The following is a 21,205-nucleotide window of genomic DNA, read 5'->3' on the forward strand; positions in this document are numbered from 1 at the left end:
GAGCCCAACGGGCTTGCCTTGGAATTAGTCTCTTGGCATTCTTAATTTATTCAAGGTTCTTATGATCTGTGATCACCTGGAAAGAATGAAGAGCTCCCTCCAGCCAGTGTCTCCATTCTTTGGCAGCTTTGATGAGTAGGGGTTCATTATTACAGACATCATAGTGTGTCTCTGCAAGGGAGAGCTTCCTGGAGAAATAAGCACATGGATATCATTTAGCAGGGTTACCAAGACGCTGAGACAGGATGGCTCCAATCCCGCAATCTGAGGCATCTACTTCTACAGTGAAGGGTGTATTGGGGTCTGGATGCTTGAGTATGGGGGCAGTAGTGAAGCTAGTCTTAAGTCGGTCAAAAGCCTCCTGAGCGGTCCAACTTCTTGGGCTTTCCTTTCAGTAGAGAGGTGACTAGAGAGGCAATGGTACTGTAGTTTCTGGTGAATCGCCAATAGAATTTGCGAATCCCAAGAACTGCTGAAGTTCCTTGATAGTAGTTTGAGTTGGCCATTCTGTGACTGTCCTGACCTTGCATTGGTCCATCTCTACTCCGAGATGACCAATGATATAGCCCAGGAACGTGGTGGTTGTTGCATGGAATTCACATTTTTCAACCTTGACATAGTTAATTGTGGAGAAGACGAGTGAGTACCATTCGGATGTGTTTAACATGATCTTCCTTGGATTTAGAGTAGATCAGAATGTCATCAATGTAGACAATGATGAACTGGTTGAGCAGATCTCTGAAAATCTCATTGACAAAGGCTTGGAAAACTGAGGTAGAATTAGCAAGTCCATAGGGCATTACCAGATACTCATACTGCCCCCTAGTGGTGAGGAAAGCAGTTTTCCACTCATCTCCTTCTCTTATACATATTAGGTTGTATGCACTTCTCAGGTCTAACTTTGTGAAAATTGTAGTTCCTCATAGTTGTTCAAGTGCCGAAGGTACTACAGGTAGAGGGTATCGGTATTAAATTGTGATGGAATTCAGACCTCTATAGTCGATACAGGGTCGAAGACCCCCATCCCTTTTCTCAACAGAGAAGAAACCAGCTGCAGCGGGGGATGTAGATTGCCTTATGAACACTGACTCCAGGGCCTTTTCGATATTCCTCCATGGCTTGGATTTCTGGGAGTGATAGTGGGTCTACTTTACTTCTGGGAGGTGAGGTGTTGGGTAGAAGATCGATGGCACAATCCCAAGGTCTGTGTGGTGACAGCTGTGTTGCTTTGGTCTTGCTGAAGACATCAGTGAGATCAGAATATTCCCTTGGAATGTTAGTTGGAGAAAATAACAATGGACTTTCGACTTTTGTGGTTAGACAAGGTAGGGTAAGGTCAGAAACGAAACAATTTGATTGACAAAATGGGGACCAATGGATCAGTTTACCCTCCTTCCATCAAAAAAAATCTGCGGATCATGCAGTGAAAGCCATGGATAGCGGGATAGTGTGGAGAGGAAATAACATGCAAGATAAGTTTTTCAACGTGAAATAAACCCACTTGAAACTTTACAGGCACTGTTTGGTGTGTGATGTGCCCTTTTCCAATGGGTCCATTGTCTACTGCAGTGTTGTGAATGGGCGGAGAACAGGGCACAGTGGGTATGTTGAATTCTTGGACCAGTTTACAATGAATGAGATTAACAGCAGATCCAGAGTCAGTTAACGCTGTAACAGACTATGTTTTGTTAGCACAATGCAGTGTTACTGGAAGGGTGCAATTTTGGTTTGTGATGGCAGCAAACGAAGTTACACTTACTTTATATCCATGTGAGTCAGCAGTGTTGGGTTTATTGGGGCATGAGATGCAGCGATGACCAGGTTGACCACAGTAAAATAGTCATTCCTGTAATCGTCGAGAATGTTCCTCAATAGAGACCTTGGTCCGTCCAATTTGCATCGCTTCAACTGGTTCAGCCTTAGTGGAATCCATGACTTCAGGGCTTACTGATGGCAGCTTGGCACGTGGATTATTGCACAGCAAATTGTCTATTTTTATGGCTAACGTGATGTAAGATGACAGGGCCAGTGAATCGTCTTTACAGGCTAGTTCAGCTTGTAGCATGGGACTTAATCCTTCACAGAAAACAGATTTTAAGCCCACATCATTCCATCCACTCTGAGCAGCAATTGTTAGGAAGCGCACTGCATAATCAGCTGCAGACTGATTGCCTTGGCGTAAATGCAAAAGCTGAATGGACACATCCCAGCCTCCAGCAGGATATTCAAACACTTCTTGGATTTGTTGTGAAAAATATGGAAATTAATCTCTGATTTGGTCATCATTGTCCCAAACAGCAGTAGCCCACTCTAAGGCTTTGCCGGTAAGCAGTGACATGACAAACGCTGATTTTGAGTCTCTGTTCTTAAATGATTCTGGTTGCTGAGAGAAGTAGATGGAGCATTGTCTTAAGAAACCCTTGCATTTATCAGCAGAACCATCAAACTTGTCAGGCAGAGATAGTCTTACCAGTTCTGGTCGAGGGGAAGGCAGAGACCGAATGTAATGAGTCAAATGATTGTTGGCTGCACCTAAATTCATAAATTGTCCTTGATATTCCTTGAGTAACTCATTTTGATATGAAATTGGAGTTGAAACACTTCCACTGGATTCTGGTCGTGCGAAGTATTCTGTAACATACTGGAGACTGGAGGCTGATTAGAATCCATTTGCAGAAGTTTAAGCAATATAATAAAGGGAATAATCCAAAACAAAAGTCAGGTAACGTATATATATTCCAGGCAGAGGTCATTCACAGGCAATCCAAATACAGCAAATAAATCCAGGGCAATAATCCAAAAAATGTAAGATGGGAAAACAGGCAGAAAAGTAGATATACGTGAAATCTAGACAACAATGGGAACCGCTTGGTAAGGCAGGTGAAACTGGCAATACTTCACACAGATGTAGAGAAAATGCAGGGTATAAATACACAAGAGGCTAATTATAAAACTGGGAACATGTGTGGAAGATGGCAGGAGCAATGGGTGCTTGGAGTTGTAGTTCCTGATCTGGTTAGTATTCAGGCGATGGTGATCTTTGAATACTGGATGAATGATTCATGGACTGAGATGTTACACTGAGGTGTTCTGAATGGTTGATAGAGGATTGCTTGCTAGTTGCAAAGGTTCCAAAAGATTCCACCCCAAGTCTCTGATATTCTGATCTCTAGTTATGGCTCGGATACCTACTTCAATGTAAGTCTTTGGAATTTTTTTGTTCACGAAGCAAAAATTGTAAGTCTGATTGCTTAACAGAGTATCATGTTATCATGTTGAGGGGCAGTGGTAGCTCAGCGGTTAAGGCTCTGGGTTACTGATCAGAAGGTCGGGGGTTCAAGCCCCAGCACTGCCAAGATGCCACTGTTGGGCCCTTGAGCAAGGCCCTTGACCCTATCTGCTCCAGGGGCGCTGTATCATAGCTGACCCTGCACTCTGACCCCAGCCTAGCTGGGATATGTGAAAAAGAAGAATTTCATCATATATGTGCAAATGTATAATGTGTGATAAATAAAGAAAATTATTAAAAAATTATTATTATTATTATTATTATTTTTTTCCATAAGGGTATCGATTTGTAATGATAACACACTGTATAAACCTTTAAAAACCTGCCATAAGATTCAAGGTTGTTAATTGACAGTTTATGCTTCTGCTGATGCAATCAGTCCACATTTCATAAAAACAAAAAACTGTTTATTAGCAAAATTGCTACTGAAGAACTACACTACCAATTTTACTGAGGGGGAAAATCCACTTGTCAGAGAGTCAAGGCTAGTAAAGCACGGTGTAGAGCCGAGGAGGGTGGGGCCGGGCTGGAATGAGACACACCCGGTCCCCAATCAGCCTGATGGGGGCGCGCGAGGGATAAAGGCGGCCGGGGATGACAGTTCGAGAGAGAGAGAATTGCAGGCAGTTGTGCTGTGTGTTTTTAGTTGTGTGTTTTGGTTGTGTTTTTTTTTGGTTAATAAATTGTTATTTAAGTTGTCAAGCCGGTTCTCGCCTCCTCCTTTCCACTAAACCCCCTTACACTGGTGCCGAAACCCGGGAAGGAGGAGGGATTCCCGTCGCAGAGTCCTCGACACTGCCGTCCACCCAGGGGAGCGCCACTGCCGTCCGACGGGGGATGGAGTAGCGAGGCGAGTGGGGACGGGACTCCCCGACCGCCTGGAGCGAGGGAGCCGCTGCCGGGGGCGGAGGAGTGCCCTGCCGTCCCCCGGAACGCGGAGGGGTCGAGAGAAGACTGCCATCCGCGGGGGGAGGAGGGAAGCAACTCCCTGACTGCCTGGAGTGGTAGGGCCGCTGCCAGGGGCGGAGGAGAGTCCCCACGGGACACCGGGAACGCGGAGGGGCATTCTGTCCGCTGGGGGTCGGAGGTCTGACTCCGGTCTGCCCGGGGAGGAGCGGCTGCAGTCCACCTGAGAGGGTGGAGTAGTAATCGAGGATCACGCGCCGGTGCATCAGAGAACCGGTGAGTTTCTTTTTCTCTCTCTCCTCTCTCTCTCTCTGTCGCTCCGTGTTGGCCTTTCCCTCGCCATTTTGTGTTTGTTTTTTCTCCTCCTGTCTCCTCCCAGGTCGAGGAAGGTGGGGAGGACCCGCCGGCAGTCGGGGCATAAGGCACGCCCCCCCCCCGGAGAGGAAGGGTGGGGGGGTTGTACGTCATGCCGGGGGCTCCCCGGCCTGAGGCAACGCCGGGAGGAGTGTAGAGCCGAGGAGGGCGGGGCCGGGCTGGAATGAGACACACCCGGTCCCCAATCAGCCCGATGGGGGCACGCGAGGGATAAAGGCGGCCGGGGACAACAGTTCGAGAGAGAGAGAATTGCAGGCAGCTGTACTGTGTGTTTTCAGTTGTGTGTTTTGGTTGTGTTTCTTTGGTTAATAAATTATTATTTAAGTTGTCAAGCCGGTTCTCGCCTCCTCCTTTCCACTAAACCCCCTTACCCACGGCAAAAGCGCTCTGCAGTGATTGCATACTTTCATGATGCATTGTGAATGATGTAATCGAGTTGGTCTCCCTACACTCTCAAACACTATTTTCACTCTCTTGTAGTTCATTCCCTCATTAAAGGCATTAAGTACACAGTCTTTTACCTTTGGAAGAATTTTGTCTATCTGAGTGAACAGCAGCTGTAGTTTTGCTTGCTGTGTTTGTGTTGTACTGGACTAGTACTGTAGCTGTTGTTAGCCAGGAAATGGAACTGCACTTCATTGATGACTTTTGTTAATTAGTGGCTAGTTTAGAGCAATTGTGCTGGAGTTTAAGAAACGTAACACTTTTAGTGCCTTGTAGACTTTGAGTTGCTAATTTAAAGTGGTGGACTCTGCTGTGCATCAATTACCAATCAAGTATTTAATTGATGATTTGCGGCAGTGGAAGCAGCAGCCCAGGTGTGCAGCCCTTCTCGTGTAAAGACCTAACTTGGGTAAAGACCTGCGAGTCTACCTGCGCGAGTCCACTGACAAGGCTCCATCTACTATGCTGAGTTTTCCCTCATTCCTTCTTTTATTTTACACTTTTTTCTACTTGTCATGCTTGTAAAATTTTCTTTCAGTGTGTTCCTGTTTATTCTACGTGAAAATCCACATAAACGTGTTGTAGACAATGCACCACACAGTACCTAAGGCCACTTGGTACTGCCTCACCACAGTCCCTCTCTTTCTCGGTTGGACTGTGGAACTGCCAGTCACTTCATCCCTGCCTTCGGCAATCAGACAAAGCTCAATATTTTCGCTCTGACCAAGACATGGATTGGCACATACAACACTGTGACCCTCTCACCCCTCTCGACTGACTTTGATTTCACCTACACCCCTCGTCTGACTGGCCAGTGTGGAGGAAATTGTTTGCTCCTTTTCAACAATAAATGTAAATTAATTTCCCTCCCATATCTCTGCAATAACAAAGCTTCTGAATATCATGCAATTACCATGACTAATCCTGCTAAAATTTACTTTGTGTTTATCTATCCAGGTCAACTAGGCAACGTCATCAAAAAACTAGATATGCTGCTGTTCTCTGTTCCTGAGCATGGCACTCCATTAGTGGTCCTTGGGGACTTCAACATTCTCCTATACAAATGTCCAGTGGCTGACATCTTAGCTCTTCCGCCATCGTTTGACCCTACAAGAATACACACCCCTGCAACATACAGAGCAGGAAAACAACCAGAACTTATCCTCACCCGAACAGTAATTGTATCACTAGTATGGCTGTCACGATACCACAATCATATCTTACAATACTATACCAGCTAAAGTGTCACGATACCAAGTAATTTCACGATACCACACAATATTGCGTTAATTCTTAACTATATATACGAATACAATGTAATAACTTTTCAAATCAATCAAATCTACAAAATTAAATGCGAATGCAACAACCAATATGTGTGCCACATATTGTTTACGTTGCAATGCTGCATAGGATCCGTCAGAGCTGAGGTGGTTCTAAAAAATTAGCCATTGCACTTGTTGCTCCGGAAGTGCTGAAAATAACTGATGGATGAACTGGGAGAAGGCTCAAATGGACTAACTTGTTACTTAAAGGTGCAATATGTAAAAAATTTTCATGTAATATTCGCCTTATTTTTGCCAATGTGTGAACGGCTTGTAATGCAACTTAAAAAATGAGCCCTTCCCGGACTTCCTAGGTTGCCTATTAAAGCCTGTCGACTGATTTTCATGCGAAGGGAGCGGGTCGTTTTGCAGGAAAAATCCAAAGGATGTGATGTTTTATGCGCTCCCGAGAGCCTTGCCTCAGTGCTTCCGCTATTTAACAGTGTCAACAGATAGTCTGCAACACTAGGTAAGGTTATCTTAGAGATGGAATCCAGCAAACGGCCGGCTCCAAACACAACACCGACTACTACACAAACTCAAAGTAAGCCAAAAAAAAAAAAAACATTTACTGAATCCCATTTGGCTAAGCGGGAACGTGATCGTGGTTGAGCGAAAACTAGAGTGAACATCGGAACATCGGTAGTTCCGCCCCAGATCTGAAGCAGGAACTGCGCTCGGCAACCGACCTCGGAGAAAAGGGGATAAAATAAAAAAACAAAAAGTTCCACACTGAGGAGGCAGGGTGGGCCACACTTTTTTGGCCCCCCATTATATCAGCAGTCAATCATAACCCTGAAACAGGAAGGCGCCAAACTGAAATCTCATCCTCATCAGAAAGGTATAAAGCATCCTTACAACATCCTCACGCACCAAGGGAGAGATGGTGACAGAATACAACATATCTTTAAATGTTCTGGTCTCACTCCATGAGGGACACAAATAGAACTAAAAAGTTCTGAGTCTCTGAAGGAGACTATAACAGATCAACTTTGTTCTGAATCTCCAGTCTGAGTGGTTGGAGATGTAACAGAATACAATCATCCAATGTGCTAAGTCTCCACGTCACACACACACACACACACACACACACACACACACACACACACACACAGAGAGAGAGAGAGAGAGAGAGAGAGAGAGAGAGAGAGAGAAACTGTAGAAGATTGACCAAGTACCAAGTCTCAAAACAAGAGACTATAGCAACGCCATGTTCAGGGAGATAACCCTGGCAAGCAAACCTTCTCTTCAAGTTTCATGCATCTGCGTGTTCCAGATAAAGAAACTTGCACTGACATAAGGGCTGTATATCTGCATGTTCCAGATTGCAAGAACCCTCTCGGTGCTTCCAGGAGATCAGCATTCCTCAGCTCCTTTGTGTCCAAGGCTGTTGAAGTGGAATCCAGCTCCTTCCTCACTGTAATGTGGCCCTGAGCCCAGTGGAAGTTGCCGCCATCACCGAACTCATTGACCGATCAAGGAGAATGTAAATATCACTACTAAACCTCTTTTCAGAGACCATGGCATTAGTGTATACTATCAGTTTATGATTTTATAATGTTTTTGGATTGCATAACCTGTGTATAAAATGTCTTGCAAATAGTCTTTTAGTTATTTGTTTAAATAGAAATAAGGTTTTCACCTTATTAATTAACAGAGAAACAGCAATTTATCTTTCATAAGATAATAGTCATACTTTGCCATTGCTACATCCAATTCAACCACTTGCATCTTTCCATCCTATGCACTATATTTACCTATTCATTTATTTTATCTTTTAGCATATTAGTATCATTTTGTAGTTGTTGTTAGTTATTCTTGTTTACCTTTTGTAAATAAAACTCATTTTATTACAACAGTGTCTTTCTTGTGTTGATGATACAGAAGAGCTCTAAAGGGTGTTTTACAGTGTAGCAAATTAACACCTTTCTACCTTATTTTTATTATTCACAGGTTAGGTAAAGTCGAATCTGTCCTAAATTATAAGCATAAATTATACTTACAACCCAAAGAATCTATAAAATAATTTTATTAGTTACAATTTTCTTAGCAATCAAAATGTATAGGTAAGTTAAAAATACAAAATACAAAACTAGTCTTTTTCAAAGGCATCATTGCTGGAAGTTCGTAGCGTTGGAGACACTGCGTCGCATCAGTATCTGATCTTCTTATCTCTGCATCAGCTTTTTATAGACATCGTGTCCATCGATGACATCAGTTGTAGCTTTGAAGCCGTGTCTTGAACAGAGACTTCCCCACATGTCTCCTCTATGGATGAAGTCAGTTGAAACTTTGCAAACGGCTTCAAAGTCCCTTTAAATAGCCTTCACTCTTGCTTCTTCATGTCAAACATGGAGAATTTTCCTTTGGTGCCTTCCATTTCGCCTCGCCTGCAGAACTCCATGCTCCACTCATGGTAATATATCGTTCTTTCATTTTATGACATATATATATAGGTTTGTTCTAGCTTAATGCATGTTTCTTCTCTCTGTCTAATAAAATACTTGTACAGCAAAACACTCTTGTCTCTCTCATTGACCTCAAGTTCAAAGCTGTGCAGTTTGGACCTGTGCCAATACTCTGCAACCATCTTCTCTGTTGTACATGTTCAAACCGGTTCAGACTTGTTCAACACCATCTTCCTGTTCACTCTGTACTTTAACTGTATATAATTTATCCATGTTTAATATATACAATGCTAATAAGTAACAAATTGTATACAAATGCCATCATTGTTTAAATGTATAAAATATTTTACATATAACAGCAGTTCAGTTGTAGTTTTATTCATCTCTTGTAAGCAACATATAATGTCCAGTACATTGGCTTTAAACAAGTAATCACAACAAGGCAGGGTATTTGCAATTTCTATACAGCAAGGGTTAGGCTGAATCTCACAAATCCTTCAGATTGTTTAGATGACTAGCTTCCTCCAATTTACATAGTTTAAATTTATTGAATGGTCTATTTGGATCATTTTTTAAACTATTAAGGTGAAACTTCTTAGCTGATGCCCCGAGGATGGAGGGAGTGGTCGTCTGATATTTATACTCATTCATATATACACACCTTCAGTTACAGGTGATCAAAAATCACCACATACTTTGGTGTCTTGTGTGAGGCCCAGTTCATTTTAAATAGTGCCAGTGTGATTCTCACTACAAACACATCCCTTACAACTGGAACTTTCCCAACCACATTTAAGCAGGCTAAGGTAACACCACTGCTAATAAAAACAACACATAACCCTACAGTAGATGATAACTACAGACTGGTTTCTCACCTAACTTTCCTGCCAAAAACTCTAGAGAGGGTTGATTTAACCAGCTGTCTGCTTTTCTTTCACAGAACAAACTACTTGACAGTCATCAATCTGGTTTAAAAAAAGGACATTCCACGGAGGCTGCTCTCCTATCAGTAACTGAAACTCTGCAACTGGGAAGAGCTAACTCCAAATAATCTGTCCTCATTCTCTTTGACCTTTCTGCTGCCCTTGGCACAGCTAACCACCTTCTGTCCACCCCCTCCAACTTGGGCATCACTCTTGGCTGGTTCGAGTCATACCTCACAGGCGACTCGGAGAGGAGAGATGTGTTCAAGTTACACCAGCTAACCACTGGTGTTCCTCAGGGATAAGTGCCTTGGACTTCATCCTCTTCTCGATCTACACAACATCAGTTGGACCCATCATTAAAGGCACATGGCTTCTCCTATCACTGTTACGCAGATGATACGCAGCTCAACCTGTCATTCCAGCCAGACGACTCCACCATCTCAGCTTGTATTTCAGCCTGCCTTTCAGGTATCTTGGCCTGGATGAAGGAACATCACCTTCAGTTCAACCTTGCCAAGATAGAATTTATGGTGATCCCTGCCAAACCATCTATTGACACAACCTCACAATTCATCTTGGTTTAACAATACTAACACCAACAAGGACATTCAGGACCCTGGGAGTGGTGATTGATGACCAGCTAAACTTAACTGGCCACATCTTGTCAACTACCTGGTCTTGCAGGTATGTGCTTTATAAAATCAGGAAAATCAGACCTTTTCTGGCTGAATATGCAGCGGAGGTCCTGGTCCAAGCTCTTGTCATATAAAGACTTGACTATTGCAGTGCTCTGTTGGCCGGCCTCCCCACTAACACAATTAAGCCATTGCAGTTGGTCCAGAACACAGCGGCGTGTCTGGTATCAATCTAACTAAAGGGGTCCCACATCACCCTCCTCTTTATCTCAATCCACTGGCTACCTGTAGCTGCCTGCATCAAATTCAAGGCTTTGACTTTGGCCTTTATGACAGCTTATGGAATAGAACCCTCTTCAACACACTCTTCCTGGTTTTTGTCCCCTCTCGCTCCCTGCGATCAAAGAATGAGCCACACCTTGTGGTTCCATTGCAACGAGGCACAAAGTCACTCTCCTGATCATTCATATTTTCTGTTCCTCAGTGGTGGAATGCGCTTTCAACTCCCACCTGATCTGTTGAGACCTTCTCAACATTCAGAAAAGAGCTGAAGACACATCTTTTCCATGAGCACTATATCAGTCCAAAAACACAAGGCACTTGTGTTCTATATTTATAATATAAAGAAATAATTTTCTTTCTTCTGCTCTAAAGTCTGTACTACTCCAGCTACGAATAGAACATAGCAGTGCAAACTGTGAATATTGTTGGCTTTTGTATGATGAATTGCTCATGTTCCTCATTTTATGTAAGTCACTTTGGATAAAAGCTTCTGCTAAATGACTAATTGTAAACGTCTTTTTGTTTGATTTTCAAATACTTTTTTGCTTCAAATCAAAGTTTGTTTTGTTGTGATTCACCTCGAAGCTGGTTGGTTTAGTTTATGGATTAGAACTATTTTATGAAAGATTTTTTGAACTCCCTATGCAAAAAAAAAAAAAAAAAATGGGAAAAAAACTTCAAGAATCAAGACAGCTGAAAAAGTTGAAAGGCAATGTTGCACTTTCTAGCACAGCTATTCTTAACAAGCCACAACGATTAGAGGTATCAGTCTTGTTCGTAGAACAACAACGTTGAGGGATGAGTTACATATAAGATTAATGCTTAGAGTTAAGGATTTATTTTAAATCCCAAACCCTAATTATGAGCAATGGTAAAAGTGATGTTTGCCCTGGGATATACAACTATTAATTCTGTAATTATACCAACATCATATGAATCTAATTTTCTTTAATTGGCTGTTATGTCAGGTTTTTTTTTTTTTTTTTGAGAACTGATACAATTTTCCAATTAGTGATTAGAAACAAGACAAGAATCCCTAATGACATAAGTATAGTAACAGGAAAAAAAATATATATATATATCACTGCTTTTCTTAATTTGACAAGGGCAGTACACTTGGCTGCTAATGAAGCATTCTGTCATGCTGTGATGTACTTTGCAGTCTTCAAACAGCCACTAATATTCCCAAATTTAGCCAAAGTGTAGACAATGCCCCACTTGTGCTACAGCTTCTGCGTCACGGCCAATAATCTAACTTTGACCAAAAGAGACTTCAAAGCTGTGGATAAACAAAAGCTCGCTTGTTAATGTGCACTGCCTCCTGCAGCGGAACAAATGCAGTGAGAGTTCTCTAAAGAGAGTGCTTACCAAATGTTGGGAAAGTGCCCCTCTTGTCTGGCTGAAGAATCTTAGTGCACTTGTAAGTTGCTCCCTTTATTGTTTTGATCATTGTTTTTAATACAGAGTAGTCCACAACAACTAGCAGACATCCTGAATCTTGAGACATGATGAATGTGTACTGTATGTGAATTTTTAAATCACGAATGAAGGTTTAATCTTTTGTTCGGTCTCAGCTTTAGACTGATACTTGAAAGCATTAACTTTCATTTAAAATCAGTAATTGTAATCTAATTACAAGAATTTAACATTTAAAGTTATACTGTTTTCATCTTAAAGTAATTAGATTACAATAACTAATTATTTTGTAATCAGAATACACCCAACACCATGGACTATAGCATGCTGGATATTTTCACATAACAAAAAGCAGTTACATTGTTGTTCATACATATTGTGTAATAGCTCAACCAATCTAATTTTTAAATTTTATTAAAATGTATTTTCATTGACAAAGCATGCAGTTTTGTAAAGAATATACATCTAATTGTAGCCAGATATGCACCAGATATGCCTTCTTAAGTTATAGTCATGCAACTGTTTAAGCAATCCTGAATAAGTCCTGCCAATTTTACTCTATGATTGACAACATTATGCCAACTCACTGAGAGTGTCCCATGAGACATTTTTGCTTTGGCTCATGGGACATTATGCTTTGTATTATATTACCCTGGACATACCACATCTGTGATGAGGATTCTGTTGGATTGCAATATATGTTATATATGTGGCAATTTCCATATTAATCAAGGAGTAAACCATCATAAACAATGTTTTATTTCTTGTATAATGGCCAGCAATACGTTTTTTTGGTCATTAATCAGATGTCCAGGAATTTTACAGGGATGAGGTGGCAACCCTAGGTTTACATGGAGACATAAAAACAAAAACTGCATTGTCACGCTCTCGGTAAAGTAAGAGATTTTATTATCGTCTCTTTAATAAAAACACACAGCAACAAGTGAATGATCTTACTCATTTACGTTAAATGCTGATGTTAGAAAATTACATGACATTGGCATATTATTCTGCTGTACATCCTGTGGTTGTGTAATAGTATATAAGCCCATATCACAAAATTCTGGTCTTTTAATCCTTCTAGTTATTTACATTGTTGTCATTAACAGTGGAACTCTGTCACACTAGCCAGAAACACAGCCACTTGCTTACTTCCACGTTGCAAAATAAGGTGGATACGTGCTTTTTGTTACTCAAGGTGGTTTTTTTAGTTATTGACTTTAAATTTGACATTGTTATTTGATGAAGAAGCAACGTGGAAGTAAACTATAGCAAGTGCAACATATAAACAGTTTAAATGGCTATTGCCATTCGGGTTTCTACTGATTTTGTAAAAACAAAATGTTTTTATATCTTTTTAGACTCAGTAAGTGCTTGAGAAAATACATATGTGTAGCTTGTTTGTTATGTGTAGCTTTAAATGTGTTTGACAGCCAGTTGCGTCTCATAAAATTTCAGCATTGAAGAATTCCAGATATCCCCTATAAAAAAATAAAACTTAAATATTTAACAGAATAAATTTTGTTCTATTATTTACCATTTGTCTTGAAAATACTTTGAAAATTAACACTATCTGGTCATTTTGTAGATCCATTTACAAATAATAATGTTTGGCAAAACAACTATGTATTTAAGGGTGAAATAGCTTAAATGTAGTTAGCTCTGTTTTGTTAGTAGCTTGAAGTGTAGATAACTTTATCTCAAGAGTAGCTTGATCGTAGTTTATCTAATTTAAATCATTATTAGATTGTAGCTTGGCAAGCTACAGTTTCAAAGTAGCTAACCACAACAATGTTACTACAGTATGCCTGAGTAAGTTTGACATTAAGTCATGGCATTACCTGCAGCGCGGGTCCCAGCCAGCAGTGCTGATGTGATAAAGATGATTTCTAATGGAGCCATATTACTGCCATTGATTTGCCCTGGAAATGACATAAAATTATATTGTACACAATGTATTAAAGCATGCTTTATTCAAGAATCTGTTACAGATATGCAGTCAACTTTTCAAAAGAATGTCAACTGATCTCTTCAAACATGTTTAAAAAAAATAATTTACATTTTCCAGGAAAACAATATGCATAAAGTTTTTGAAAAAAAAAAAAAAGAAAAGAAAAAAGTTTCATTTCAAATGAGCAAAAAGGCATGCTTACCCTAAACTGCGGTCACCCCCTCTTTATTGTGCAATGCTTAAAGTAGATCACTATATAAAGCATGTGCATACTCCCAAGAGTCTGGAAACAGCCAATAGGAGAACGGGGAAGTTCTTGGGTGGGAGGAAAGGGGGAGGCCATGTCTGACCACAACAAATCCACCAGGATTTATGGCTAGACGAGCTAGACTAGGTGGACTGAAATTTGGACTAAGAATAACAAGCATGTGATCCTGCAAACAAGAGATTTGAGAGCTGTGCATACAGTGCACAAGGCATAGCAAAATGAAAAAAGCCAATGTTTAAATTTTTATTGTTAGAATTCCTTTTAAGTTTTTTAACTTCTGCAGCATTGCTCCACTACAGAGAAGATAAAATTGCTCTAAGGCAACTTGAAAAAGAACAAAAACTAAACCACCATGATAAATATGCATCCAAAGTGAGTGCCTTTGCCTTTCGAATCCTGATGAAGCAAACTTTTGTTTGGGAGACAACAGCAACAATCACTGCCAATCATGTAAATCCCAAGGCGTTTTTTTGCTGCACAGAAGGATTCAGCTATGGTCCTCTCTCCAGCCATCGTAGCCTTGGTAACCGCGACCCTCGGCAGGCCCATGCTTTTATCCAGCAGATCACTCATAAGTGACCATGAATAGGTCTTAGTACTAGTCATGGTGTTTATGCAGTGATCAAGGGTTAAAACAAAGGGGCTAATCCTTGAAACAACTCGGTGCATGACAGTAGCCATTTTCTGTCAAAACTAAAAAAAAAAAGAAAATGAACAGAACACTTTTTAATGGTGTTTTGGTTTGAGAAGTAATTGGAAATCAACTGTAGGGCAGGGCTTTATTCCGGGACGGTTTTTTTTCCCAGCGGGAGTCCACAGTGCAAAGCCAGAAGGGGTTCTGTTGTGTGAGTGTAAATAAAAGCTCAATAAAGCCCATATTTACCACTCAGGATCATCATCTTTGGACAGAACATTTCTGTGTTGTCTTTATTGAGGTACCAGCTTTTAAGACACAACATGTAATTGCTGAGACTCATGCCCAGAAGCTAGACTGAATCTAGTTGCAGAAGAAATACAGAAGGGTGTGTTTTATGTTATGAATATTTATATGTAATGTTATATGATAAGGTTTTTGTGAAGTTATTCTCAATCTCATAGTGTTTGGAGCATTGGAGGAAAAAATAGTAATATACACTGGTTGCCAAAAGTTTGGATTAATGTACAGATTTTGCTCACATGGAAAGAAATTTGTTCTTTTATTACCAAAGTGGCAGGACATTAATAATGTGAAAAATTACTATTACAATTTGAATTTTTTTTTCAGAACTTCTTAAACTACTTCAAAGAGTTCTCCTCAAAATATCTTCCATGTGCAGCAATGACAGATTTGCAGATCCTTGGCATTCTAGCTGTCAGTTTGTCCAGATACTCAGGTGACATTTAACCCCACACTTCCTGTAGCACTTGCCATTGATGTGGCTGTCTTGTTGGGCACTTCTCACACACCTTACAGTCTAGCTGATCCCAAAATGCTCAATGGGGTTAAGATCCATAACACTCTTTTCCAATTATCTGTCCAATGTCTGTGTTTCTTTGCCCACTCTAACCTTTTCTTTTTTTTTCTGTTTCAAAAGTGGCCTTTTCTTTGCAATTCTTCCCATAAGGCCTGCACCCCTGAGTCTTCTCTTTACTGTTGTACATGAAACTGGTGTTAAGCGGGTAGAATTCAATGAAGCTGTCAGCTGAGGACATGTGAGGCGTCTATTTCTCAAACTAGAGACTCTGATGTACTTATCCTCGTTTAGTTGTACATCTGGCCTTCCACATCTCTTTCTGTCCTTGTTAGAGCCAGTTGTCCTTTGTCTTTGAAGACTGTACACCTTTGTATGAAATCTTCAGTTTTTTGGCAATTTCAAGCATTGTATAGCCTGGAGCGCATTCCTCAAAACAATGATTGACTGACGAGTTTCTAAAGAAAGCTGTTTCTTTTTTGGCATTTTTGTCCTAATATTGACCTTAAGACATGCCAGTCTATTGCGTACTGTGGCAACTCAACACAAAGACAATGTTAAGCTTCATTTAAAGAACCAAATAGCTTTCAACTGTGTTTGCACGGCAAGTGATTTTCTAATACCAAATTAGCAATTTAGCATGATTTTTTTTTTCCCCTTTTCTCCCCAGTTTGGAATGCCCAATTCCCAATGCGCTCTAAGTCCTTGTGGTGGCGTAGTGACTCACCTCAATCCGGGTGGCGGAGGAGGAATCTCAGTTGCCTCCGCATCTGAGACAGTCAATCCGTGCATCTTATCATGTGGCTTGTTGAGCGGGTTACCGCGGAGACGTCTCCGCGGCATCCACGCACAACTCACCACGTGCCCCACCGAGAGCGAGAACCACACATTATAGTGACCATGAGGAGGTTACCCCATGTGACTCTACCCTCCCTAGCAACCTGGGCAATTTGGTTGCTTAGGAGACCTGGCTGGAGTCACTCAGCACGCCCTGGATTCGAACTCGGGACTCCAGGGGTGGTAGTCAGCGTCAATCCTCGCTGAATCCCCAGCATGATTACTCAAGGATAAGGTGTTGGAATGATGGCTGTTGGAAATGGGGCCTGTCTAGATTTGATCAAAAATTGCTTTTTTCAAATAGTGATGGTGCTGTTTTTTACATCAGTAATGTCCTGACTACTGATATACTTTGTGATTAGTTGAATGCCACTTTGGTGAATTAAAGTACAAATTTCCATCCAAAACAGCTAAATCTGTACATTATTCCAAACTTTTGGCCACCAAGGTAAATATTTCCAATTTTGTAATTCTTATTTTCCTTTTATAACATGTCTTATGTAAAACGTGTTGACATTTTTTTAAATAAATTTTCTTGTAAAAGGAATGTCAAACTCTGCTAACTAAAAATCAATCAAATGCTGTTGATAAATAAAAAAAACAAAAACAAAACAAAAACAAAACCTGTTCCTTTTTCTATAAAATGTGCTGCATTGTGATGTCATCCATATAAATAAAATAAAAAATAAATAATAATAATAATAAAATAATAACATTTAACATCTTGGAAAAGCCCAAATTGTCCTTTTTAAAGGAATAGTTCACTCAAAAATTATAATTCTCTCATCATTTATGTGATGTTTTTCCTGTATCCCTTTCTTCTTCTGCGGAACACAAACAAAGATATACAATGATGTATGATGTGTTTTTGTCCATACAATGTAAGACAAGGGGGTCTATAAATTTCAAGCTAAAAAAAGGACAACATAAAGATAATCCATACAACACGAGTGGTTTAATCCATGTCTTCTGAAGTAATACGATCGGTTTTGGGTGAGAAAGAAACCAAATTACAATTTTTTCATTATAAATCTTGACATCGACACTCTCCTTGCAGAGCTGAGCAGAGCAGAGCACTGTATGTGCATGCGTCGCTTCAGAAGGCATGGATTAAACCAATTGAGTTGTATGGATTACTTTTATGCTGTCCTTATTTAAATCTTAAAAGTGTCGGACCCCATTAACTTGCATTGTATGCACATAAACACATTTTTCATCTATTAAAATATCTTTATTTTTATTCCGCAGAAGAAAGTTATATAACTTTAAGATGGCATGAGTAAATGATGAGAGAATTATCATTTTTGGGTGACATATTCCATTAATATATCACTGTGGTATTAGCAGAAAAACAAACAAATGCCCTTTACAAGGACAAAAGTGAATGTCTGAATTAGAAAACAGAGTAGAATGAATCAAATAGAGCTCCACATGTTTCATAAGTATATAAACATGAATGATTGCCACTTATATTAGTAGTCAAGTCATTTTTATTTGTATAGCGCTTTTCACAACACACATTGTTTCAAAGCAGCTTTACAGAAAATGATGCATTAACAGAAAATGAAACTGTAATATCTATAAAGTCTTAGTGAATAATACCCTTGGGAGAAACCAGGATCACTGTGGGGGTCAGTTTCCCTCTGGCTAAACAGCATGAATATAATGCCAACATTAGTTATTTGTGTGCGGTGCAAGTTATGGTTTAAAATTAGTAAACTAAGTAAGTGTTAAGGGCCAGTGTTTATACAAAGATTTTGTATGAACTGTAAGATTAATGACTAATATCTTTGAAGTTCATCCCGGATTAACTGCAGAAGTTCACATAGATGCATTGTCCTTTGTTAGTTGGCCGATGAAGGCTTTTGTTGGCACTTAATTGATAGTCTATGTATTCCATTTTAAGAGTGTAGTCCATCATTAGACCAAGGTGATGCAGGCAGAGATCAGTGAGGTGCATCGCAGTTCAACTAGCAGGTCATTTCGGTGAGGTCTATCCTAAGTCCAAGGTTCAGGCAGTGGCATATGAAGTATCCCATGTCTTATGGTTGCAGTTGACATCAGTTCATCCCCTGAGGTCCATCGTAATAGACTGAAATGATGTCTGGCTGGCACCGGCTGCATTTTGTCATCATCACTATTCGACACCAAGCAGGAGCAGAGCTGGATCTGGCCGGCTCTGGTAACCCTGGGATATGAATCCCAATGCTGAGACAGTGAAACAAATAGAATAATATTAGCGTAGATGCCATTCAATTTTTTGCAGAGTTATAGATCATGATACATTTTTCTGGTTCCAGCAGACTTAACTAAAGCAGCCTAATTGTGAGTTGAAGGATAAATTAGGTGTATGCCTGGCTGAATAGATGAGTCTTTACTCTAGATTTAAACTGAGTGAGTGTGTCTGCGTCCTGAACAGTGTTAGGGAGACTATTCCATAGTTCAGGAGCCAAGCTGGAAAATGATCTACATCCTTTTGTAGATTTTGATATTCTAGGAACAGGGCAGAATTTTGCATTCGTAATGAATGTGATAGAATATAGCGTGGTAGAAGGTCACTTAAGTGCTGTGGAGCTAGACCATTCAAAGCTTTGTATGAAGTTAACAAAAATGTTAAATTAATACGAAATTTAACAGGTAGCCAATGTAACGATGATAAAATGGGACTAATATGATCATATTTATTGGTTCTAGTCAGCACTCTGGCTGCTGCATTTTGAAACAATTAAAGTTTATTTATTGAACTGGCTGGACATCCTCCCAGTAATGCATTACAGTAATCTAATCATGAGGTCATGAACGCATGAATTCGTTTTTTGGCATCAGCAACAGAGAGCATGTTGTAACTTAGCAATATTTCTGAGGTGGAAGAATGCTGTTCTACAAACATTGGAAATGTGATTTTTCAAAGGACAAATTGGTATCAAATATAACACCCAAGTTCTTCGCTGTAGAAGATGATGTAAGTAGTACATCCACATAGTACATCTATCGAGAATCAAATTATATGTTAGCGGCTTATTTTTAGAGGTTTTTGGTCCAATAATTACCTCTGTTTTGTTTGAATTGAGTAAAAATCTTTGATTTCACTGCTAATTTGGAGAATTGTGAAATTTCATGTGGTTTTGAAGAAATATAAAGTTGGGCATAACAGTGGAAACTTATTCCATGATTCCTGATAATATCTCCCAGGGGAAGCATATATAAGGAGAAAAGCAGAGGCCCTGCTGTGGCACTCCATATTTAACTTTTGTTTGATTTTACAATTCCTAGTTTACACAGACAAAGTAGTAGTGGTCTGCTAAATAGGACCTAAACCAAGCTAACATAATTCTCAAGCCTATTCAAGAGAATGTTGTGATCTATTGTGTCGAAGGCAGCACTAAGATCTAAAAGCACTAGAAGAGAAACGCAGCCAATGAAGTCATTTGTAACTCAGATAAGTGCAGTCTCTGTACTGAGATGGGGTGTAAATCCTGACTGAAATTGTTCATATATACTATTTCTCTGTAGAAATGAACATAGTTGGGAGATCATTACATTTTCTTGTATTTTCGACATAAATGGGAGATTGAAATCTGTCTATAATTAGCCAATTCTCCAGGATCAAGCTGTGCCTTCTTTATAAGCGGTTTGATAACTGCCATTTTAAAGTTTCTTGGGACAGGCCCTAAGGATAGCGAGGAGTTAATAATATTAAGAAGAGAATATCTCTTTTAAGAGCTAAGCTGGTATTGGTTCTAACATACATGTTGTGGCTTTTGATGTTTCGATAAGTATTGTTTGCTCTTCATGACCTATGACAGTGAAGGATTGAAGTTGCTCGTGAGGAAAATTATGAGACACTGTTTTCTGAGGTACTGCGACAGACAATTGCATAATTCCAATTTTATTTCTTATGATTTCAATTTTATAAGTAAAGAAATTCATGAAGTCATTACTATTGTGCTGCAACGGAATATCTGGTTCAGTTGAGGCTTTATTCCTAACCAATTTAGCCACAGTACTGTATAAACACCTAAGATCGTTTTGGTTATTTTCTATAAGTTTGCTAAAATATTCTGATCTGGCAGCTGGTACCTGTCTGTAGCTACAGACACTATCCTTCCATGCACCGTGAAATACCTCTAATTTTGTATTCTTCCACTTGCGCTCCATTTTCCGAGCTGCTCTCTTGAGAGCATGAGTGTGATCATTGTACCATGGTGCGGGGCTTTTTTTCTTTAATTTTCTTTAATCGAAGGGGGGCAACACTATTAAGAGTGCTAGAGAAGACTGTATTTATATTTTCTGTTATTACATCAAGTTCTTCTAGACTTTTTGGCTTACTGAGTATATGAGATAAATCTGGAAGATTATTAGTGAAGCTATCTTTAGTGGTTGAAAGAATAGTTCTACCTGAATGATAGTGTGGTGTAGATTGAGTAACATTAGCTGATCACAGCATACAAGAGACGAGGTAATGATCTGAGATGTCATCGCTCTGCGGCAGAAGTTCTATAGTATCAACATCAACTCCATATGACAGAATTAAATCTAGCGTATGATTATTACGATGAGTTGGTCCTGTCACATTCTTTATGATTCCAAGAGAGTTGAAAATATTGATAAATGTTAATCCCAATGTGTAATTTTCATTATCTATGTGAATGTTGAAGTCACCAACAATTAAAGCTCTATCCACAGTAACTA

The 21,205-nt window shown here is 39.9% G+C and overlaps 1 protein-coding gene across 1 annotated transcript in view; it reads right to left on the bottom strand.

Moving 5' to 3' along the window:
* LOC127424739 (probable glutamate receptor) overlaps positions 1-14,206 on the bottom strand; it is a 48,717-nt gene extending 34,511 nt beyond the window's left edge. The window contains exons 1-2 of the mRNA XM_051670166.1: positions 14,160-14,206; positions 13,848-13,928 (exon numbers count right to left, since the gene is read on the bottom strand). Coding sequence (XP_051526126.1) covers positions 13,848-13,908 — 61 coding nt within the window. The 5' untranslated portion in view covers positions 13,909-13,928; positions 14,160-14,206. The remainder of the gene's footprint in view (positions 1-13,847; positions 13,929-14,159) is intronic.
* Between the last annotated feature and the right edge of the window lie 6,999 nt (positions 14,207-21,205).

Source organism: Myxocyprinus asiaticus, chromosome 33 (assembly GCF_019703515.2).
Source record: "Myxocyprinus asiaticus isolate MX2 ecotype Aquarium Trade chromosome 33, UBuf_Myxa_2, whole genome shotgun sequence".
In the NCBI taxonomy this organism is placed as follows: domain Eukaryota; kingdom Metazoa; phylum Chordata; class Actinopteri; order Cypriniformes; family Catostomidae; genus Myxocyprinus; species Myxocyprinus asiaticus.